The sequence below is a fragment of the Hemibagrus wyckioides genome, linkage group LG15 (genome assembly GCF_019097595.1).
Source record: "Hemibagrus wyckioides isolate EC202008001 linkage group LG15, SWU_Hwy_1.0, whole genome shotgun sequence".
NCBI classification, from domain to species: Eukaryota; Metazoa; Chordata; class Actinopteri; order Siluriformes; family Bagridae; genus Hemibagrus; species Hemibagrus wyckioides.
In genome coordinates this window covers 9,070,240-9,094,921 of record NC_080724.1, presented here as the reverse complement: position 1 = coordinate 9,094,921, position 24,682 = coordinate 9,070,240, and the positions used below count along the sequence as shown (strand labels likewise).

Sequence of the window (24,682 nt, the reverse complement as noted above, 5' to 3'; positions counted from 1 at the left end):
ATTTCTCTCTCTCTCTCTCTTTTATTAAACTTTCTTGTAATTCATGTAGACGTTTGACTTCATCATTGGGAAGAGGGGCAGATGAAAATGTGAGTGTTATTCCATTTTTGTCAGCAGAGGGAGGAAGAGTACTGACTTTCCACCAACCAGATAAACACTATTGATACACAGTTACTTATTTAATCCATTAAATATATATAACATAATGATATTATGAGTAGAATGATGAACCTAAATCTAAACCTTTATTTTCCAAATACAAGGAACTTATTATTAACTTTACCAAACAGCCAACAACATAATTTGAGAAGAGTAAACAGATTTAAAAATATTTCCTTAAGACTGGCATGTAGAGTTACATTAAATTTATTTAGATAAGTATTACATCATAGACTAACACCATTAATATGAGTTGTTAACCTCTATGTCTTTAAATATATATATTTTTTAAATTAAGCAGCTCAGAGATATCAGTATTGACATGTTTACTGTTTGACTGGATGAACACTAATTATTAATGAAATGGAGTTAATTGATGTACTATAAAAAAAATCAAATAGAAGCTAACAGAAAAATATAAAAGTGTGTGGTCTATTGTGTGTTAAATGAGATTTAATGATGAAAACTTAACATTTATGAAGTCTCCAGTTTCACTGCTTTGTAAGAGTCAATAAGATTTCCATCAGAATTCTGCTGGATTATTTAAAAACTTTTTTTTTTTTCATAAACTATTTTGTGTTGCAAATGTATCATAATATAAAACTTAAAACAGTTTAAAAAGTGCATGATTTATAAAAGCATTCATTAATAAATAGCAGTAAAACAGTAATCATTAGCAACTCATTATGGCATAAAAAGGAATAAAACATTTCCAGAGTGCTTTGAAAAGAAAAATAATCACCTTTGGGCTAGAAGCATCACATCACACCATCCCAAGTGTTTAGTTCCTTACTAATGACCCGGTTCAGGGAAGCAGTTCATCAGAGTCTCCTGCCATTAAGGTAATTTGTAGTTTGTGTAATATGCATACCCCAGAAACCTGAAGAAATGTAACTCAATTTAACTCAACTGAGACAGAATACAGTCCAAGCACATAGCGGAGCTGTTATAGATTTATAAGCATTTCTCTGACAGTCCTATCAGTATTTTATGTCTTTTGATCACTAGCTCAGAGCACTACTCTATAGTAAAGCAGCAGTCACTTACACATACACATCCCCTGAAGCTCTCCAAGTAGCTCTAAGAAGCTCACATGAACATTTCATTTGTGAGATAAAACAGGCCAGTGAAACAAGCAGGCCTGCCAATTTTACTGAAGAGGAGAAGAGAGGTAGGGGAATCAGAAAAGAGAGGGAGGAGAAAGTAAGAGAGAGAGAGAGAGAGAGAGGGAGAGGAGGGGAGTGAGAGAGAGTGCTGTGTGATAAACTCTGCTGTGAGCCTCCTGTATGCTTCAGTCAGGAAGTTTGGGGAGTGTAGGAGTGCATGAGATTGGAAAAAGCAAGTGTGTCGAAACAAGCAGGCACAGAGCAGGCAGGACCCACCACGCAGCCCAGACACGGAGGTGTGTGTGCTTGTGGTTTTGGACTTGGCTGTTGACTTAGGGGCTTCTGAGTTGAGTGTGCAAGTGGCTACATCGACAAGAAAACACAGCAATAGCTGTCTCCACCAAGTCCTTCTCGTTCTTTGTAGCTTGCTTGAAGGTGTCTGCAGGAAAACATTTTTTTCTCCCCTGAAAGAAAACAAAGCTGAAAGAAGGGCAAAGGTCAAGACAACTGGAGTGACTCTAACTTCTAACTCCCCAAGGACTTTTTTTCTTCCACCTACAGGAGCAGACGACTACACTCACTAGAGAAACTCCAGCTCATCACAACTGTCTCATCACAGCCTCTGAGCCAGAGAAAGAACAAGGGGATCTGGGGAACCCACCATTCCAGCCCCCTCCTTCCCCTGCCTTGGCTCCTGGCCCCTCCTCTACAGGCGCCCCATGGTACCCTCCACCCCCAGTGGGGCAGGAAGCGTGAAAAATCTCACTAATGGGTTTATTTGCTGTCAGACCAGCCGCGATCTGTCACTCCCTAGGACTGCTCTACTTGACACTCCTCATAGTCGAGTGAGCTGCTCAGCTTAGTGTGAACTTTACTTTGACTACCTACTGAGACCATCATCACCTCTAGCCTTCCTTCCTAAGAAGGGAGTCTCTTGAGTTGAAGTGCCTGTCCGTCAAACCATTTTGCTCCACTGAATCCAAGCATAGTTGGGGAAACTCCAGTTGTCCCCAACAGAGGGGTGTGTGCACTCCAAAGTGAGGCTGGTTTGAAGAAGGATCTGAAGACTGCTTTTGCGATATTGACTGGAGAACAAAAGATGCGCCTTTGGCTGCTAGCCGCCTTGGCAGCTCTGCTTTGGAGTCACTGCACACTCCTGGAAGGGGCTGAGGCCAAGAAAGCGCGCAAGAGGCCGAAGGAGATGACCCCACAGCATACCGAGGTGTTCAACACCACACTTTCCAACAGCGAGGAGGAGGATGAGAGCACGAAGGTAAATGACTCCTGTTTAATTTCTCTGCCTCTCACTAACCTGTTCTCTCACATCTTTCTGTGTGTATGGCTTTGCTGGGAGTGGATCTTCACCTAAAATGAGTTAGGACTATTTCTCACAGAGAATTATAACCAGAAAATTATTCATCAAAAACATGCAGATACAGAAACTCGTCTACTTCCTCTGGTTATGCTCAAGCAGTGTCTTTAACAATAGGTAGCCACATTAGTCTTGATATCATATTGGAAACATGTGGGAAACAGTACCCTAAAACATTTCTTTAAGCAGAGCAAATCTGGAGGACTCATCAGACAGCAGGGAACCCAACTGATTTATTCTGACCATCATAATCATGTCTGTGTGTAGAGTAAGTGTAGAAGTCTTTGGCTGTTTTGCCTCAGAGAAAAAGAGAGGCTAAAGTAGAATTCAGGGCTATTTGTGTTACTTTTCCTCCCATGCTGACAAGTCAGCCAAGAATATGCCCATGGAATTAGCCTATAAGTGACAGAGCATGGGCTTTAGCCTGTTTGGAGCAGGTGTGTACTGATTGGCTGATAGATATTGAAACAGAGAGAAAGTGCAATGCACTGTAAGATGTATAGGCCAGAATGGATGAATGGCTTAGGTATGTGAGGAATGTGCACTTGGGGAGCCTGATCAGTGCATCAATTAGTCCCCGTCCACCTCTAGATGCCTTACTGATTAAGCCTTCAGTGTGTTAATGAGCTGCGGCCAGTGGCAGTTATAGGTGCTCAGGAGCTCAGAGCGACACAAATGTATTTTGAAGTTTTTTTCCCTCCTAAAAATAACATTTTCCAAAGTGAACATGTACAATATTATGTCAGCATTAACTTTGGGCTGGTTCAGCATTAGTCAGGCGACACGAACGCCCACATGCGGTGACTGAGTTTGAATGCAAGTATGCATGCATATCCTCAGGCTTTACCATGACAAATGTTTTGCCAGTTCAACCCTGTTTATTTATTGCATAAGTATTGTTTAGATATAATGGTTTCCACTGGACCGTTTGCCTCTCTCGGCCCACCCATTGTGTTGGCATTCTCAAATGACTCCCTCTGGCTCGCCGCCTCCATACCAGTACGCTTCATGATTTGTATGCTTCACTTAGTTTGTTCACAACAAATGTATTTTTCCCTGAAACTAATAGTGAGATGTCTTGGACTTACTCAGATGAGCAAGGTCTAAGATTTCCAAGTCATTAGGGGGGTTAATGATTTAGTATATGTGCTACTAGGTTAGGCGGTACCTGATTAATGGCATCTAATTTCTTGGATAAAATAATAATAATAATAATAATAATAATAATAATAATAAACCCAGTGTAAAATTAAAGGACTCTGCTGAATTAGACGCTGTAATATATATATTTTTAATATTTAATTCAGAAGCCACTTGGGTCAGACACCATAAGCTCTGGAGGCTTCACCCAACAATATATTTTCTTCTGCTATTAACCTTCTTCTTCTTCTTCTTATTGCTGTGGTCCAGTGTAGGCAATCTGCCATGATGTAATTCCTGGGAAAGTTTAGGTGGGGAGATATTTAAAGACCCTTGGCAGAGCTCTTTCCCAGCCCATTGATTCTGTCATTCTCAGGCCAGCCTGACTCCACTGTGTCTGGGACATCCGATAGGGCGAGAAAAAAAAAAAAAAGAAAAACCAGGGCAGCAGGCCGTGTAAGCCCCTCACAAAGCCTCACAGAAAGGGTCCTGAAAGAGGACACCTAGAAGAGGATTAGCTGCTTTGCCCCTGTCTTGCTTACATTCTTTTCATCTAGTCCCATGCGATCAGGGAATAATGACATAATCACGTTAAGACCCTGTGTTATGCCAGATTGTGTCACTGCCAAACAACATCACCTGGGCTATGGACTTGGGGTTAAGTTGATCTCCCGGGGTTATGGGCCGAAGATCAATTTCAGAGTTTTAAAGCATGTTAGAAGGCATTAAAGGACAATATGTCAAATCCTTATACAACTTATAATCTCACAAGAAGTAAACGGGAGTAAGCTCTCTCGTTTTCCACCTCGCTTATTGTTCGGAATATTTGAACTTAACCCCTGTGTTCACACCAAAGGCATAATTAACATTTGCACATTCTGGAACTATGAATGTGAACTTACGTGTTATTTTTTTTCAGCTTTGATTAATAATTTCATGTTGCGATTGTTTGGACAATTAAATCAACATCAAGATGCCCGAGCAATCTTGTAAAATGAAGTTATTATTTTGATTTATTATCATGTTCTAGTGGATGCTGCTGCAGCAGCAGCAAAAAAACGATAAATAATAACAAAATATGACAAATGTGATGTTATAAAAATTGTTATTGGCATATTTTACATAATACCATACAAAGATTTTCATGCAGCCCTGAGATTTACACTGATCTGTTTATATTCTTCTTCCCAGGATTATTATGAATCTTTTTGCTCTATTAACTCAACAGAACTTAAATCAAAGAAACAAATACACATAAATGTAGGAATTATGTGCACAGAACAGTGCGATAACATCATAATTGAAGCTTCAAACAATGCCATTTTAATCCTGGAACATTTTACATTTGCATTTTTTTGCTCATTTGGCTGACATTTTTATCCAAAGATGTGATACAACTGAGCTCTTCCTCAAGCACCAACAGCGACAGCTCAGCCATGTCAGTATTTAAACTCATAACCATCTGATCAGTAGGCCAAAGCTTTAACCACTGAGTCACTGAATGAAGTTTTGCAGAGCTATCATTAAACAACTTTATGGGAAAGATTAATCGCTGTCATCAAAAGTGCTTCCCAAAATCACGGCAGCCATCAACAAACTAAGATCTCTGTGACATAAATGATCCATTTGACCTACCACAGATAAAAAAGGAGGAAAATGAGCAGCCACTTCAGCCTCCATCTCTGCACTGTAATCTCTGCACAAAAGCAGGTGTGATGCTCCAATCAGCCTCTTCTCAGTCTTGTGGAAGGAGGTGGGTCGAATAATTCTACATAGCTCATAATAGGTCTTGTGGTTTTTACTCTTCACATGTCTTCACTAGCAAAGGAATGCGCACTCGATATACGCTCGCTCACACACAAAAATATCTATACAATGTGTACACTGCCAAAAGATTAAAAACAACACAGGGCCCCAGCGAACCTCAGCTCAGATCTCCATCCATGGAAAGTTTCCCAGCCATTCTCGACACATACAGTACACGGCGGCGTGTTTTGTAAACGTGTGCTAGATGGCGGTGTAAATTAGATACAGCCGTCTTTGTTGTCACTGATTTAATGACCCATGGGCCTAATGGGCGCCTCTCCAACTTTCCTCTCGAGTAATAACACAGCAGTTAACTGTTTCACTGTGTACGTAAGGATGTGATGAAAGGAACTTTATGGCAACTGCCAAACAAATATTTCACCATACACAAAAGAGCCACGTCTATATTCGTCCGTTCGGAACATATTAGCTGTCAAACCTTTGGCAGGAAGGAGTGATGAATATGAAATAATGAAAACTACACTGTACCTGTTCAATGAAAGCCTTTGAAAATGTTGCTTGACACACAGTGAAATGATCATTTTTATTTGTATCTCCATGCTGGATCCCAAAGGGCATAATGACTTGGGATCAACCCAGGACTTAATTGTAGGTATGGCACAGAGGCGTGCCGCCAATGCGCTCATATTATCGAGATTGTAAATCTGTCCGCCGAACCGTCAAAAGCAACGCCGGGAACATGGCATCATTGCGCTTTGTTCATCCCCTCCCAGTGTGCCACTTTTATTCTTTCTTGGGGCCTCTAGTGGGATCCAATCCTGTGTCCAAGCTTACAGAAAAGTCACATGGACATTAACTATGACTAATAATCCCATGAGGAAGAAGAATTTTACACATGTAGCAATCAGACTCTTCACACATGCTGAGTTTTTCTTCACGTGATTTTCTCAAGATTTATATAAATTTGTCCCATGGTATTATCTATCATGTCACACAATCTCATGTGAAATCTAAGGGTATAACATAATGAAAGGTATAATTAGTAGGTTTTACTCTCAAGCGCACATGCGAAAACATGTATATGATCACGTGTAAAATGTAGGTGATTTTTTCCGCACCAGAGTGGAACGAGGCACTGGAGTGGAATGGAGGCTGAATGGCAAGAGGGAGATGAGCGTAACAGCGAGGACACACGCCAATGATGTCCAACTGCTGAAACAAAGAGAGGCTCCATTCATTCGATTCATTAGGGATGAAAAAAAAAAACAAAAGCTTACATTGTTGCAGTATAAGAAGAGGAAAAGACGTTCAGCAAAGGAAAGTTAGTTGAACAGAAAAGCGATCCGTGTCCTGACGGCAAACCTAAACAAATTCCATTTCAGTCAGCTCACCTTCACAGCTCTCCTCTACACGTGTTTTTATCTTCATCACAGACACTCAGGAGGGACTGGAAAAGGGACGGATATGAGACCCTTGTGAGATCAGTTACAAACAGATTTCCATACAAATCCTAATCTGCACTACATATCCAAAAAGGCTAGGTTACACATATTTTTAAAAATGCATTTTTTAATTTTCTAATATTCAGGTTCTGCGATTTCCTCCCACCTCCTGGAAATATACAAGTAGGTGAATTGGCTCTGTTAAATTACCCCTAGGTGTCAATGTGTGTGCGCATACCGCCCTGGATGCCCTGCCGTCTCATTCCGCAACCCATTGTAGGATAAAATGCTTACTGCAGATGATGACTGATGCAACTGTTAACAGTTATCATTCTGTGTTTTTGCCAAATCCTTAAGGAAGACAAATGTCCTAATCTTCATGTGTGCCGGTGACGTGAGAATGTTGTGAATATGAGCGGCAGGAAGAAATAAAACTACTTTTTCTTTTGCAGGCAAAATCATATTTCTTACAATAGAAGTTGTTGGAATATGGCTCATAGTCTTAAACTACATTTCTTTCATATGCAAATTTGCATCCTAATCTGATGGCAAAATGTGTTTTTACCATTTTTCATAAAGCAACACATCCAAAATGGAGGTTGAACACTAGCACTTGGTTTGGATATATAGCATAGTATAACCATATTATTATTATTATTATTATTATTATTATTATTATTATTATTATTATTATTATTATTATTATGTGGAAAATCATAGACAATAACAGTAGAACCTAATTAGCTCATTTTGAAAAAACTCACCTGCAGGGACAATCAAACAGTTTCAAGATTTTAAGGTGTCAAGGATTTATATGCGTGCTAATTGTCATACGTTTTATAATTATTTAAATTAAGAAAAAAAAACATGCAAAAGATCTACTTCTGTCTTGAGAACCTCACAAATGGCATCCATGTGTACTCTGAGGAAATTGAATGAAAAATGAAATTGTAGTTCTTCCAACCATATCATCATTGTTGGGTGATTTTTAGATGTGTTTTTAATGAGTTTAGTTTTTTTGTTTTTTTGGAAGAGGAGGGGATGGTCTGGATCCTAGCCAGGAATACTGGGGGTAAGTTGGGAATACACCATGAATGGTTCAAAAAGGTTTAAGACGCCAAAGAACTTATTGGCATGTTTTTAGGAGTTGGGAGGAAACCTTGGAAAGCTGGAGGAAACCCACATGGTGACAACATGTAAAAATCAGGACAGACAGTAACCTGAGCGCAGGATCCAACTGGGAATACTTAAGTACGGATACTTTTACATTATTACATAATTATTTTCCATGTTTGGTCTTGAATAGATGATTTTTGTCCACAAACATGATCAGTCCACAGATTATAATGAAAGGGGAAAATTTAAACATTTTAGGCAATCTTAATGCGAGTTTGTGGCTGTTGTTTTTTCTCTCTAAACACCCGTCAACCTTTTTTTTTATATGAAAGAAACTGTAATCTATAGATCTGGTGACTGTGTACAGTAACTGCAGCACATTGGAATTTACTGATGGCAATCAGCACAGTTTGTTCTGTGGGAGATCATGCAGAGCAAGAGCATTAGAAAGTACTCACTCTGAGCTTCACCTTTCTTTACATTTATAGTGCACAGTATAACACACACCCATATTCACTAAAGGTAAAACTTCAATTCTGTTTCAGTTCCATATTGCTTCTACAGTAGACAATAGACCTTGTCACAGAGTACAGATGTTGACAGGACAGTGGCAAGGAAAAAGTCCCTGAGACAACATGAGAAAGAAACCTTGAGAGGCACCAGACTCTTTTCTTGTCACTGTGGTGGTTTTCTCAAGGAAGACATATATGACTAGTCTACATATATGACTAAAAGTATGTGGGTACATGTCCTTCCCACCCATATGTCTTCTCCAAACACAATGTTGGAAGCATGGAATTGTTTAGTCTTTCTATGCTGTAGAATTACAATTTCCCTGGAACTAAGAGGCCCAAATCTATTCCAGCACAACAATGCTCCTGTGTGCAGACATGGTGTACCAATGTTGGAGTGGAAGAACTCGAGTGTCCTGCACAGAGCACTTCACTTCACAGATCCTTAACCAAACTGAACACCTTTGGGATGAACTGAAATGTCAATACTTCTCACCCAACATCAGTACCCAACTCCATGTTGAATCCCCAGAGCAACATTCCAAAATCTTGGAAATAATCTGGAAAAAAGGCTTCCCAGGAAACCAAAAGAGATCCATGTTAATTCATCTGGTTTTGGAACATCAAATGTGTGTATACAAGTATATTTATACATATATATGCTGGTGTCCAAACACCTTTGGCCATATTGTGTACTACTAAAAGAATAAAAAGTCTATTGTTGTTAGTTTCACCCCAACGACAAGAAAAGGTGCAGTTTAGTAGCATTTTTCTGAGAGAGTATTGTGAAAACGAGTGCTGGGATGAGGTCAGGGCAGTCTTTATGATTACCTCAGCGGTTCCCATGTACAAATGGTCAGTATCCAAGTGAAATTATCCGAGGGTGAGTTGCAGAAGTCAAGCATCAGAATGCTTCAGTGGCCTCATTATAAATGTAGACCAACCTCTTGCTTTCTCCAGAGCTGGGCAATGCTTTTTCTGGCTTGCTTCCATCTTCCCCACTGTACATAATAGCTTATGTTCTATATCTGATAGAAGTAAATAGAAAACATGACAGTATGTCTGGTGTAAGGGGCACCCGATTTGTAAAGATTCATTATTTATGCAATATTTAGTCTAGCTTTGCAGTCTGTGCGTGCGTGGGCTTAATTATAGGCTGCAGAAATACGGCCTACACGCCTGTCAGTAAATGCAATGGAAAAAAATTAAGGCCTAATGCATAGTCATGGCGCGAATATTTGGAATTATATTAATCATAACCAAGCTGATTGTAATGGCATGGAAATGAAGCCTAAACAATCATTAAGCCTCTCCACAAAGAGACAGTGCTGCATGGCTGTCGATGGCGGCCACAAAATAGTTTAATGGCTGTGTTTATGTTTGCCGTGGCAGGCAGCCTCTCGTTCCTCCCACTTTTGTTGCTCAAAATAAGCTCATTTTCAAATTTCCTTTAAATGTTAAACAAATACTATGTGGCAGAACTTTGGAGAGGTTTTTTTTTTGCCTGATGTGAAGCTATTCTGTTTTAAAGTCATGTGGAGCCTCGAATGTGCCTAAAGTATTCAGTGAATGCAGCAAACACCATACTGAGAAAAAACGTGACAATTATAGCATGTCACAACTTACAGGTACAGTGTTGCTCTTGTAAAAATCCAAAACCAAAAGCAGCAAAAGCAACAATTTGCAGTTTCTTCATGCCCAGGTACATTTTGTGGTCAAATTATTTCGTAATTGCGTATTTGCAGGCATACACATGTCACTAACTTTCACTACTTAGGCACTGCATAACTTAAAAAAAAGAAAAGAAAACAGACCTGATTATATTGAACTGTGCATCGTGTGCTAGTGTTTCTGTGGTTAAAGCAAAACTATTAGGTATCCAACATCCACATACTATTTGACACCCCTACTACATCAGTGTTTTATTCATAGACTAATAAATTATGGAGCTTTGTGTTTTCCTTTCATCTTCTCTAGATTACTTCAGTGGGAGGCTTATATTATTGGGTAAAATTCTTTCTTTCCACCAGCTCACCCATAATGGAGTATTTGGCAGCCCTGCCCCAAACTGCACTGCTATTTTAACAACCACAAACCCAAATCATCAGAGGAAAAACTAGGTCCATAAAAGTGCGTAGGTGGAGGTATGCTGAGCTACGAGCTCCTTGACATGATCCATGACAGGCATTTCTCAAAATGTTCACATAATTCAGCGTAGCAGCTTTTTCCACGCTAGTCATGTTGCCGCTTCTGTTTACAAAGAACATTGCATGAGTGCTGTTTCACAAACAAGACAATAAAGATTGCTTCTTGAATTATTTGGAATAAAGACGGTGGTTTGGCACCGTCGTCGTCATCATCATCATCCTGGTTTTTGAAACCGATCTGTGCTACATTAGGGGCATGGTATCGTTCTTCTTATTATTATGTGCTCACAATCCTTAGCTTGTTTCTTGACACAGCAGTGATGAGCCTTATGTATTCCCCTCAGGCTCTGCAGTGGCACATTTGCACCACATTTACGCTGGTCTGTTAAGATGGGAGTGCTGTGCCTGTGCGAAATTCTACAAAGCTCATATGCATTGTCTTGTTGCTCACTACTCCCCTTCTTTCTGAGAACGATGGTGTCTCCACATGCATGATTTGAGTCTGTTCATCCACAGTGTTCGCAGAGGGTTGTCATATATTTTGAGTGGTTTCAAAAAGGTGTTGACGAACATCGTCTGCCTCCAGACTTCCGTAGAAAACATGGATGTAAATGACCTTGTGCTTGAACAATCTTTTGCTAAATTCTCACTGTGGATCCTGGGCAAACTGGTCGTAAGACAGTGATACGCCCTGGATGGGAGACCTGGCTATCATACACACCATTTTCTAGCCTGCCTTTTGTGGGAGGAAACCTGAGAACCCAGAACAAATCCACATGGATGAGCCCTAACACTGTTTCTCACAAATGTTATATAATGAGAAATCTTACAGATTTGCAAAAGATATTTTACAATTTGTGAGGAACAACGTGCTGCAATTTATTTCAATCTTCATTCAATGGACATTTGATCATAATGTGAATCTTTGACCTTCACTGTTCATCTTTTGCAAGGTTGGTTACCTGCCATCTACCAGCTAAATTCTATATACACTAAATATATGGCTAGCTTGAGCTACTTTCCTTAGCAATCTTAGCCAATCCTACTCCTATTAGCATTCAGGCAACGTTCCAGGAAATGGAACAATGAGGAACCAATTACCTTTGTGGGAAGGATCTGAAGAATTACTCTTGGCCTTAACAATATATTTACAATTGACTGAGCCTGTCTGTCTTTTACATGTCTCAGGGCTCCTGAGGCACAACACAAACACAAAGACGTCCAACACGCAAGAAGCTCATGTGCTAGTTAAGTTGTTTATTTTGTCTGCTGTCACAAGAAAAACGAGAGAGAGAGAACAAAAACCTTGCCCAACCAAAACCAAAATACAAACCCCTTTCATTCCTGAATATTTGAGATTAAAAACAAAACAAAACAAAACAAGGGTTTACTTTGTCACTGCATAAGAAAAAGCAGAAGTCTTTCTTCAATGAAAAATGACATGTTAGTTTAACAGATAAGTGATCCATGCCAGGCTGCCAAACCCAAACAAATTCCATTTTAGACACCTCGTCTCTAAGACTCTGCTCTGTCTTCACTTTTATCTCCATGACAGTCACTTGACTTTTAAGAAAGAGTGTAAAGCCATTGTTGTAGGTATTGGGGTTTACTTTTTTTAGATAGATTGTTGTTGTTTGGGTTGTTGTTCGGATTTAGTTGAGGCATCATCGGTTATTTGCTTCTACAACCATCACCATATCACTCTGAAGAAAGTCTACTTAAGGCATCTGCACTGTGGTTCCTTATTGTTCTTATTTTTTGACTTGTGTCTCCAGTCAGTAAATAATAATAATAATAATAATAATAGTAATAATAATAATAATACTGCTACTAAATGAATAACTCACTTGAGTAAATGTAAGAATAGTAATAATATGTAAGGCTTCTCTGGTGAAAAATCACTTAAAAAAACTAATAAAACTATTCAAAAAAATAAAATAAACGAATGCAATTTGGAACAGTTATGTTAATTAAGGAAGTGAGCTATGCTGATGTGAACACCATCGCTGTTATCAACAGTATGCTAATAAAGGTCATTTTAGCTGAATATCCTACTTAGCCAAATGCATAGGGTTTTAGTAGCTTGCTAGGTTCAGTGACTTTCCAGCTAGCTCATGTTAATTTACACATGTTTCTAGCTACATAATTAGCTATCTATCTTAACCAGCAAGTGTTACCTGCTCAACAGGCAATAACTTGTAAGTGATATTTAAGTTTATTACCAAACGTACAGTAAAACAGCAAAGAAAATACCTGGCTAGTTAGTCTAGGACACTCAGCTTGCTTAACCTTTACCTGCATATATTTCCGCAGGTTGGATGCTGTGAAATGTCCATATCTCTAACGGATTTTGGCATAATTTGTAGGAATAAAATGGAAAACAAAATAAAAGAACACATTCGCTGATTCATGAATATTGGTCCAGGTTAAGATTAAGGTTGCTCAAGTTATAGGCAAAATGTGTGCATTATATTAGATTTATCAAGATGGTCAAGATTAGATAACCACAATGTGACAAACCCTAGATCCTAATCCTAACCCTAGACTCTAAACCTAACCCCAGACCCTAATGCCACCCTAACCCTAGACCCAACCCCTAACATTAGTTCCAACCCTAGACCCTAAACCCTAGTTCCCAAACCTAGACCCTAATCCTAACCCCAAAACTAGACCCTTACCCTAGATCCTAACCCTAAACCTGACCACTGACTTTAACAGCAGTATTCATAAACTTGACTAAACTTGGTATGTGGTAGCATAACATGCCACAAAACTAATTGAAAAAAGAAAGAACAATATAAAGAAAGAGAGAGAGAGAGAGAGAGAGAGAGAGACAGAGAGAGAGAGAGAGAGAGCAACCTGCCTTGATGTCTGGCACCATTTAATAGTATCTTTAGGCAAGATTTTCCAGTGATGGTTTGTAAGCAGAAATTATGACTCATTGGATTTAGTGACAATACTCTACACCGAATGCCAAGTGGAGAACGATTCCGGTTTAACATGTCTGATAAATCACATAATTAGTGCAGTCCTCCAAGGCTCATTGAAGAGGAAAATAAGAATAAAATGTGTGAACACGGGGAGAGTGATCAATGATATGTGTATCCAAAGCCAAGTCTACAATCAAGAACAAAGTCTTGCATGCTTATACGCTTACAAAAGAAACAGCATACATAAATATAAATTTTTAAAAATCTATTTATTCAGGTCACAGAGAGCCAAAGAGTAGACCCACATGGATCATGGATGGATTTTGTGAAGAGGCCAGTTGGCAATTTCCCAGCAAAGTGCAGGAAAAGGAAGCGACCTCTGGTATTGAATCTCAAATCATACTGCGTCATACATCAACGATTTGCTTTCTAATCTGATTTGATTTGCTTTCTTGATCTGATCTATTATGTCATGTTGTGACATGTCTTATCACTTTCGAGCCAGAGATTAAGAGTATGTTATGTTTCAGCCAGGACCTCAAGGACCTCCTGGCCCTCCAGGACCCCAGGGTCCACCAGGGGCCCCTGGTGCAGAGGTCACTCAAGAGGTTTTGCTAAAGGAATTTAAAGAAATGATCAAAGGTGTGTTCTGATATACACACACACACACACACACACAGACACCTTAAAACCAATCCGTCTGCATATGTTAGAAATCTCAGCACCTGTGACTGGACAAGATGCTTCTCATGAGCTTAAGACATAGAGCTGTTAAAAATCTGCACATGCTACCCATATGCGTAAAAAAAAAGAAAGTCTGATCTGCTGAACAACGCAGTCGACGCGGCTGTGGTTTTCCAGTGCCTTCACTTTCACACATTCTCAAACATGCTCTACAAAAGCCACTGTAGGAGATCTTAGCCTCTGCAACACCACTTAGAGAACCTGTGATTACACACAAGGAGCTTTCATGGTCTAATAATTAGCCTGTTAAATGTGTGTATGCTAACCATATGCTTTTTTTTAAACCACTGATCTGTTGAGTGTTGACAATTCGACACACACAGAGCCTGGGGGTTTTCAAGGTTTTCACACATTAATAAGCAAATATACACTAGGCCAAGTTTCAAACGGGTGTCCATAAGCACATGTGGAAGATCTTAGCTCTATTGATCTAGCTAGGGCCTTTTTTAATTTGAGGGAAAGCATTAGGTAACATTTTCATTTATGCAGGTAATTTATTGCATAAAATAAAAATCTACATGCTTTGTACAGAGTATACCATCATAGAGACAATATCTCTATTTCTACATAACTCTTAATGAGAACTAAAAAAAAATATGAAAAAATTAAAAAGAGAGAGAGAGCTTACTACAATTCGTTTTGTTTATTTTATATCTGCAAATCTATCTATCTAGCTAATTTTTTCAAGCTACTTGGTAAAAAGTAGCTAGCTCACAGAACAGCTACATTATTTTGAAATTAGCCTAGCTAAAACAACAACAACAACAAAATTGCTCAGCTACTAAAACATAGCTAAGCTCTCAGCATTGCTTAATGTCGCTAGCTCATAGTGCTACACCACTACTTGCTGAAAAAAGTAGCTACTTACTGGATATTATTTTGATTATTTTACTAAAATGTAGCTAAGCTAGCAGCATTGTGTCATGTAGCTAGCTCATAGTGCTACAACACAACTTGTTGAAAAAAGTAGATAATTACTGGAAATTAAAATAGCTAAGCTACTACAATGTAGCTAAGTTAGCAGCATTGCTTCTTGTAGCTAGCTACTCCTCAACACTGGATAGTTGAAAGAGGATGATTAAAAGGATCACTTTGGGATTAATAATATTTAATTCAGTCACATTAATTCCAATCCATTAAATTAACAACTAATAGAAATGATTTGAAAGGTGGAAAGAGATGTTTTAATTTAGCTTTCTGTGGCGGTTATTTTGGCATGTCTGAAAAGGTTTTGTTCTGTTGTGTTCATTCAGAAGCCACAGAGAGGAGAGCGATGGTGGATAAGGCAAGCGGGCAGAGCCAGCTGCCCACAACTCTGCTGGCACTGGAGGGTATGGCATCGTACCGGAGGATTGAAGAAGCCTTCCACTGTAAGCTCAGAGGTCCGGTCGTAGTAGACAAGAAGACTCTGACTGAGCTGCAGAACTTCCAGACAGTAAGTGTTATAAAAATCTCCTCACTGGGGAATGTATTAGCGAGAATTGATGCAAAGCTTTTAAAAAGATGAATACTGTTTGGAGGTGACACACAGTCTGGGTAAATAATGAGTACAGCCATTTTTTTCCGCAATAGTTCAGCGTTGCCTTAATATAATATAATATAAAGGTGAGGCTGCTAATGATATCATGATGTGACTCTTACTGATAGGCAGTAGATTTTTTTTTTCTTCCAACATCTATCCTTACCCTGTCTGTTTTTCTTTCTGCGCCCACTGTTTTATGTCTTATCTTCCCTCATTGTGCATTACCTCATCAAAAGAGCTTTAATCGCTTGCAATCATATCTCCATTTCACTTTATTCTTTAATGCCATGAAAGGCACATATGCATAAAAACAAAAACAGGTGGGCTGAAGTGAAATCACAGGCCGCCTTTGGTTTATGAGCCTGTGTGGAGAACATAATGAGTGAATCAATAAGAGAGAGAAAGAAAGAGATAGACAGGAGCAGAGAAGATCTAATGATAATGTAATAATAAAGGACGCAAGGTAACATCATTTAAAAGCATACAGTGGTCCTAAATAATACCTCTTTTAAGTGCTAATGTTGGTGGTGGCGACTTGTTTTTGCACGAATTCCAGGCTTTTGTGAACCACTTTGATTTTGATCCAAGTTCCACTTAAAGTGCAGTGCATAAGTGTTCACCCACTCTTGAACTTTTCCACATTTTGTAGTGTTACAAGCCGAAACTAGAATGGCTAAAATGGGCTTAATTGGGGCATCATGTGTCATGAATCAACACAAAAGAGCCCAATAGTTGGCGAAATTCTTTGAATTGAAACATAAAAGTTGTAATTGGATCAAGTGCCATTCATCCAATTGGGGTGAAACCTCTTAATTAACACTGGTGCAATAAAAAATCAGTGAATTAGTTAAATGGGGTTTTTTATTTGTGAGCAATTAAAGTGCCATGTGATAGCAGTATAAATACAGCTGTTCCTAAAGGTTGTTAGAAGAAAAGTGAAACATCTTTTAGCTGTAAAAAAAGAAACAAATTATTAATTTATTTTATTAAATAGAAAAGTTTATTTTATTAAATAAAAAAGAATATCCTGCTGATAAATTAGTCAGAGAAGCAATCAGTCACCATGCTTCACTGAAAAGTAATAATAAAATCTTGAGTTTATCTCATCAAACCAAACAGGATATCTTCCCTCAGCACCATCCATTCCAGTACCCTTCACCACTACACCCAGTTATAGCTTTGTTCTTAACACTTATCCATTACCAATCTTTAATCTGTGACCAGCTTCTGATTTGAGATTTCTGATGGCCACTGGTTGCACCAGATCTAGGGATTTTACAGCAATGCAGGTGCATACTCTTGCAATCACAACAACTTTCATTAATAATTTTGCAATCTATATTAATTTTTTTCTTTGAAGTTTAATATTATAGGCTATTTTATGTAGATTCCTGAGTCTTTTTTCATTGCCAGGCTGTTACACTACAAAATATGGGAACAGGGTGAATATTTATGCATGTAATATTCATGCAAGCTCTGCAGTGGTGTCCTCATCGCTACATTTTTGTAAACTATGTGCCACATTTTGGAGCAATGTGTCTCAGTGTGAGTAGCTCTTGTCGTCTGGATTAGCCAATCATCCAGGCAGGAGCAAACCTGAGCCTCTCACAGTCCTCCTACTGAAAAATATCTCCTTTTTCAAATGTGCCACATTGCCTTCTTGGCACTGAACAAAAAGGTACACTGTTTGGGACTTGGACCAGAGAGCGGTAGGGATAAAAAAAAATAGATGCTGTTTGAAATGGCACACTGCTTCAGGGAAGAGCTATGTCTTGTGACATTCTGACACGGCCGGTGCTGGGAAGTGAGACGCTGGCATATAAGGGAGCGTCAGGGAGAAAGAAAAAAAACCCTTGTGATTTGTGAAGTGGCCTTTGCACCAGGAATGGAAAAAAATAGGGCTTTGATGAATGTAGACAAGATTCCCCAATAAAAGGCTGCGGTGCCAAGCATCCCACTGCTAAAACAGCATCAAAGTTTAAAGGTGCATGATTTCTTACCAGTAATAGAATGTGCACTCAGCTGGAACGTTGTTATAAATTGTGTAGAAGAATGGGCGATTTGAAACCTTTCTCAGAGTGATCAATCACAACCGTATTTTATTTAAAGAATGCATTGTAAATGCTGATTTCAAGTCTTTCATGTCACAAAAGAATGACATGATAAAAGTCCAGTTAAATGCTATTATATGAGTTTATTTTCTGTCAGGAAAAAAATAGCTTTCACCAAAGTACAAAATCATTCTGATAGATTCGGAAGGCGTAATACAGAATAATGCGGCCTGGCATGACCGCCCCATACAGCGATGATCAAAAACAGGAATGGAAGCGTCTTGGCAGAATGTGAAATATTTCTGAACCCTTAACTTCTCCCTGCTCCCAAACCGAACCCGATTTATTTCGTAACAGTATGTGGGCTTATTATATTGCAGCATATTAAACTGCTTTAAAAAAAAGAAGACATTTTTAAAACATTTCATAGTTTGGAATGCTGCTCAAAAGACACAACATTTTCTATGCAGGGGTCTTTTTCGCAAGTGTAATGATTAATAGATTATATTTCATAAATGCAACATAGAAGTTGGTATTTTGGTGTCTGGGGTTGCTTGTCATGCTCAGTAATTCTCACTTGCCTCTTACATCCAGCCTCCTGCCAAAGGTGCCTTTCTCAGAGGAACGGGGATGGATCAGTCCACTGGCCGATTTACAGCACCCATCACCGGAATTTATCAGTTCTCTGCCAACGTCCATATTGGTAAGACGATCACATAAATCTTAGCTTTTTAATGCTTGGAAATAGTTTTGTGTATCCATTAGATACAATACTGCTGCAAGCAAACAAACGATACTGCAATCAAGCTGTCAAGCTGTTTTGAAATGACTGGTATTTTTTTTAGCTGTAATAGGGAGCTAATAGTATAAAGAAGACTTATATAGAAGTGGGCAGTCTTTAGTAATCTAGCCTTTGAAGGGCTTGGTAATCTTCTTACAGAAAAGTCATTGCTTACAGAAAATTTCAGTATAACATACCCAGGTATATTTGGATATTTTGAGAGAATACATCAAATATGTAGTTTTGTTTTTTATAAAGAAGATAAAGAAGTGATAGTAAAAGAAGTGACAAGATGATACTGATAGTGATAGCCATGGTTGCTTATTACTAACCTAAATGGAACTACGCTAGACTTATGTAAATTTAAAGTTGAAAATTCTTTTTTTTGTAAATTTCCTATTTTATTTTATTGGCCATAATCTCATTTGTGACCTGACAAGACTCATGAAACAAACAAAAAAGTGTCAAAATGTGGCACACTGTTGAAATCCTGGCGATTTCACGTGTACGTTCTTTCATATATATATATGTATGTGAATAATGCACATACATAGTCATCTAAGTATGTATATCTACATGTAAACTTTAAATAGTGTAAGATAATCAGTTTTGTTCATGCTGAGTATAGAAAGTGTAAATAAACAGTAATTAAAGAAGAATTACTGAATAACAAAGGAGTAACTAAAGAGTGAGTAAGGAATACCTAAGAAGTTACTAAGAAGCCACTGAAAAGTAACTAAGAAGTATGTAAGCAGTAACTGAGGAACAGCAGTAACAATGTAGTAACTATGGAATAGTTAAAGAGTATTTAAGGATGAACTAAGTAGTAACTTAGCAGTAACTAAAGACTAAAGCAGTACAGGACATGCTCTTATAGGAAATGATGGGATGGTGTAAAGTGGGACGCAAATTATTTTCTCATAACAACATCTACTCAAAGAGTTTTATTTCTCTTATGCTGCAGGAGATTATTGCAATTTTACATGAAAATGTCGTGACTTACATTATAACATTTATAAACCAATGTTCTCTCACCAGCCTTTGTTTTCTTGAAGTTAATATGACAAAAAAAAAAAAAAAGATGTCTGCCACTCAGTGGAAAACTTACTGACTGTCATGAAGCTCTGACACTGGAGACTCATTCCGAATGATATAAATATATGATAGATATTAATTAATGATATTTAATTCCTAGTATTTTGTGGTCGTCCGTATTATACAAAACACTGTGAAGTACCTGTTACTATAGAAACGTTAACCTACAGGAAAGAGTGCATTAGTATAAACTCACTGCCATCACTGCTTTGTCATAGAAAATGAATGAATAACTTCTGACCAATCAGAATCGAGAATTCAAATGCCGGTGTGTTCAAATATTTCATTTTAGGTCATTTTTAATTTTATGCTTTGTCATTTTTCTGTGCCCTAGAATCCTCTCCTGGGGCAAATTCTTCTAAGTTCTGCTTCAGCCATTATCTCTCAGTACACAGCTATGATAGAATCCCCATCATCCCGTGGCAAATTTGTAAATATCGCCTCAATCCACGCTCAGGCCATTCTGGACTATTGCGATTCGACTCTGTCTCTGTGTGGTATACAACATTCCCTCAGTTCCCTGGCACTTACCATCAGTAACACGCCAGTACCTTACTGTTTATACTGCTGATGACATTGCAGGCTTTATGCCATGTTTACTTCAGTAAAGGAAAATCAGATTACTTCTTTTTTTTCGTCTTCTCTTTCAGTTTGCCTCACAATGTTTGAATACACTCGCAGGAGTGTTCCAGTTGTTTAGCTCCAGGCGTGAAGCTGATTGTGTTTTCTTGTTGCAGACCACAGTGAGGTGAAAAGGAGTAAAAATCAACTCAGGGCCAGAGACAACGTGAGAGTCCTGATCTGCATCGAGTCTCTCTGCCATCGATACACGTGAGTGTTCAGGATTCCCTGGTTCTCCAAACGGGGTCTATAAAATTTTTAAAACTTGTACAGTAGTAAAACTGTTGCATTAATCGTGAGTTCTGAGTTATTAGTCATCTGATCACTTGAATGGGTTCGGGAATGACAACTTTGAAATGAAAGGTTCTGTGATTCATGTTTGTGCAAATCTTCACAATCGTCCATTTAGAACCAATTACTGTATGTATCACCCCCTAAACCCTTCCCCAACAATGAGGTGGGTCTTGCTCTACAGGAGCAGCAGTAGCAGATTATTAGCTGCAAACGTTTACAATTTTATCCATTTTCAACATGGTGGAATTTGTAGCTTTTGTGGTTTTGTGGCAGTATTGTCTTTATTGTCTTTCTGCACACATTATACACTTCTCCATTTCGAGCCAGCTTATGTAGCCACACTCAAGTGTGTTTAGATTCGGCAAGGGGTTTGAGGTTTCTCCAACATTACTGTATAAAATAATTCAAGCTGGTCAACATGTTGTGAGTATACAATCAAACCACAGATGAAAAGCTATTTTATGAATACTTTAAAGCAGCACCTGACTAATAAAAGTGAGAACCCGAGCTCTGAACGAATGCATTCAGACAGCTGTATGGACATGCTGTTCATCTGAAAGAAGTAATGCATTTCTCTGTTTTATTTCACCCGATGCGAAACGAAAACATGTTGTGTGACTCTGCTACTTTGTGCTAGTACTTTGTACTTTCTTAGCGCTGTGTATGATTCCATTATTCCAGCGTTTCTAAGTAGCGGCATGTCGCTGCTCTTTGTGGACCGATTTACGATGCTGAAACTCTAAAAATCTGATATGTATAATTGTATATCACATTCTGTGTGATTCTCTTTGGCCCCTATGTTAGTTTCGGTGGTTTGAGCTCCGTCTGTTGTCAGACAATGTCAACTCTGTTAACAAGCCCATGTGGGAGACATCTTTGCTTATAACAGCAATTTTGGTAAGAAAGTCAGTCGCCTGTATAATTTCCCCTCATGTATTTATTACAGCCAAATGCTCGATTTTGACTCTGTTTCCACAGACCGTATCCACATCTTCATAAATTCATGCATGACCCCGGCTCGGAGAATACATCATTGGTGATGAAAATTAGTATTTTTCTTTGGGCTCCTCTTGGAATTAAGACCATGTGGTTCTTGTTTAAGTGGTTTGGGCAAGCGAATGCATGTCGTAAAAGTCCTCTTCGAGAAATCAAACGAGAAAATGATTTTAGCTTAAGAAAAAAAGACACTAAGGGGAAGAGAAACGAGGGCAGATCCAGGCAAATCCCTTAAGGCAGCAGTAATTAGTTGTTGTTTTTTTTTTTTTTTTGCTGTTGCTCTAGTTACGCCCTGCACAAACGCGAAAGGGATGGTTCATAAACCTGATTAGTCTTAGGACGCCAGTTTATCTTGAGCCAAAATTTACGGGCTGTAAATTATGTCGTCTGTTCCGGCCTGTGTGGAAGCAGCAAGGCATTTCCTGTGTTAAAATGGAGCAGGCCTTTAAAAAATGTCCTCAAACTTTCAGCCTGGTCCAGTATCCTTGGTAACCTGTGACCTCTAGGGTAGCACCTTTGACTTTAACAGGGTCCTTGGAACAACAGGCGTGGAAATGTGTTTGCAAAAACATCTGACCTGGGTGCTAAAAGATTATTTACTTAAAGGTTTTCTGTCCTTCTCATATTACAGGATGCAAAACACGCCAGTAACACCAGTGCAGAAAGATTATGGTAAAAGAAAATGTCACTACTCTATTAAGAGTGATGATAGACTGCAACATAAAAAACAAAAATTCTGGACATTTTTTTTAAAAACAGAGGCTAAGAATGTGAGGTAGTAAGGCAGTTCAGAGAGACCATCAGCAAGATTCATTCATCGTGACAAATTCTTCATTTTCCGTCTGAGAGCTGTGTCAGAGATGTACCAGTGCGCCTCCGCGAATCTTCAGAAGTCAGAACGTCACTTCTGATTTTCTGTTCGACTGCCATGAGCATGAGCCCTCAGTTAGAGCTTCAGCCTTGAGCGATCCTTCATAAAAAGATTTCACACATTTCTAAACCCCATAACAGCTTCAAACAGATTTGAGAATTCACATCCTGTTCTGTGTTATTGCTTCTATATGTATTTTTTGAATATTTGTTCCATCTTTCTGTATATCCTCCAACCTCTTGGAAACAAATTTCTGAAAATCACTTTTATCTATTGCTTTCTATCATTAATTCTCTGTGTAGTTCTTTGGAGATGATCGTTGGCTTGGAGAGTAACAGCAAGATATTCACAGTGTACGTTCACGGATTGCTGGAGCTGCAGGTCAGAGTCTAAAACCGACACATACAGTACAGAAGGACAGTACAGCTTAATGCTTAATGCTTATGACCGGTGTTATTGTGCTTTCTCATCAGGCTGGTCAGTACACTTCCATATTCGTGGACAACGCAGCAGGAGCTTCGATCACGATACAGAATGGCTCGGATTTCATGGGCATGCTGTTGGGGGTATAGCCTCCCTTCCTTTTTCCTCCCATCTAAGACTGCTTCCTTTTGGACTGCCATCCAACACTGAATCATGTAGTGGACAGCCAGAGGCAGCTAACTGCTCTGCAAATGCTTCAGTATGAGACAACTGAACCACTGCGTTGACTGTGGCACATCTGTTTTTACGCCGCCGGTAAAAGACAGTCGGATGCAATTCATATCACAGCTTGGAACGAAAAGACAATGTGGATCTTTAATTCAGCTGTAGGCATGCAAAAAAAAAAATCATATGCGACAAAATATCTTTTTTGTTTTTATCGGGGTATATGATATTGAACAGAATTTATTTTGTGATACATATATAATCTACAGTAGAAGTATACAAAGATATATTATAAGATAAACTGAATAAAAAATGACTATGATACGGATTAATTATTTGAGAAAATCGACGGCTCTGACGTAGAAGATGAGGTATATTTCTTGAAATGATGCTGGCTATGGACTCGCTGAACCTGACAGAACCTCCTGATGCCATTCCCGTTTCTAATGTACACACCTCCTGCTTTGTTGACTTCTAATGATCACACAATAGATAACACACCATAACAACCTGCACTCGGAAAATGAATTGTGATTGCTTCGTAATGAACACCTTCGCCAGCTTGCGAAAGGGCAGAACCTGGAGGCGATCAAGCTCACCATAAAAAGCAATGATTCTGACTGTGTTTATTCTTTATGCCCCGCTTGAGAAGACTTCCAGATTTGAGCTAGGATCCTTGGAATGTATGCGGCCACATGGCAAGCGGCGTCTCCGTGACAAATTAGACATGTTAGAGTGATTCCTGTTGCACTCTTTTCCTGTTTTCCGGATGTGAAAACCACGTCAACAACAAGCCCTCTTCATTGTTTTTTTTTTTCTTTGTGCTTGCTGTGGACAAGCCAAATTCATTTATTTCATAGCAGACAAATATATGAGTACAAATACAATTGTTTAAAGTATTTATGTGAGTATTAGGATATCAATATGAGAGCGATAATAAATAATGTGAATAAAACACCGTTTGTAAGCAAATTTACTCTACAGGAGTTTGTACTGTAGCATGAAGCTGGAACCTTTTTACATTCAATAAATGTAAGTGATATTTGTAGAAAGTTGATGCCAAACTTTGACTTTTATCACGGTCAAACTCCCTGGCCTGGCTTTACGAATCTTTAAGCAAAACTCCACCCTGAAACCTTAACATATTTGTATTGTGTTAATTAATTGATGCTGTATTTTTGTTATACCCTCTAAAAGGAATGGTTTTGTGTGATAGAAAGACACGTTGCTAGAGACAGCTGTTTTCTAGAAAAATTAAACCATCTTTGTTGATTAGCTCCAAAAAACAAAAGTGCAAAAGCTTCTTTTCTTGATCACTACCATTAAACATCATATTAGTGAGAAATCTGAAATGAAAAAACAGTAAAT

At 38.7% G+C, this 24,682-nt stretch overlaps 1 protein-coding gene across 1 annotated transcript; it reads left to right on the top strand.

Moving 5' to 3' along the window:
* The first annotated feature begins 1,426 nt into the window (after window positions 1-1,426).
* On the top strand, window positions 1,427-24,592 carry c1qtnf12 (C1q and TNF related 12). The gene is made up of 8 exons (XM_058410901.1): window positions 1,427-2,538; window positions 13,969-14,073; window positions 14,222-14,333; window positions 15,689-15,870; window positions 18,603-18,711; window positions 20,622-20,715; window positions 22,969-23,047; window positions 23,140-24,592. The coding sequence occupies exons 1-8, from the start codon at window positions 2,365-2,367 to the stop codon at window positions 23,236-23,238; spliced, it is 954 nt and encodes a 317-aa protein (XP_058266884.1). The 5' UTR covers window positions 1,427-2,364; the 3' UTR covers window positions 23,239-24,592.
* The last annotated feature ends 90 nt before the right edge of the window (window positions 24,593-24,682 follow it).

Excerpts from the sequence above, each read along its gene's own strand:
- c1qtnf12 (XM_058410901.1), top strand. The coding sequence starts at position 2,365 with ATGCGCCTTTGGCTGCTAGCCGCCTTGGCAGCTCTGCTTTGGAGTCAC. Across the intron at positions 20,716-22,968 it reads TCTCTCTGCCATCGATACAC|TTCTTTGGAGATGATCGTTG; the intron begins GTGAGTGTTCAG and ends TTCTCTGTGTAG. Across the intron at positions 23,048-23,139 it reads ACGGATTGCTGGAGCTGCAG|GCTGGTCAGTACACTTCCAT; the intron begins GTCAGAGTCTAA and ends CTTTCTCATCAG.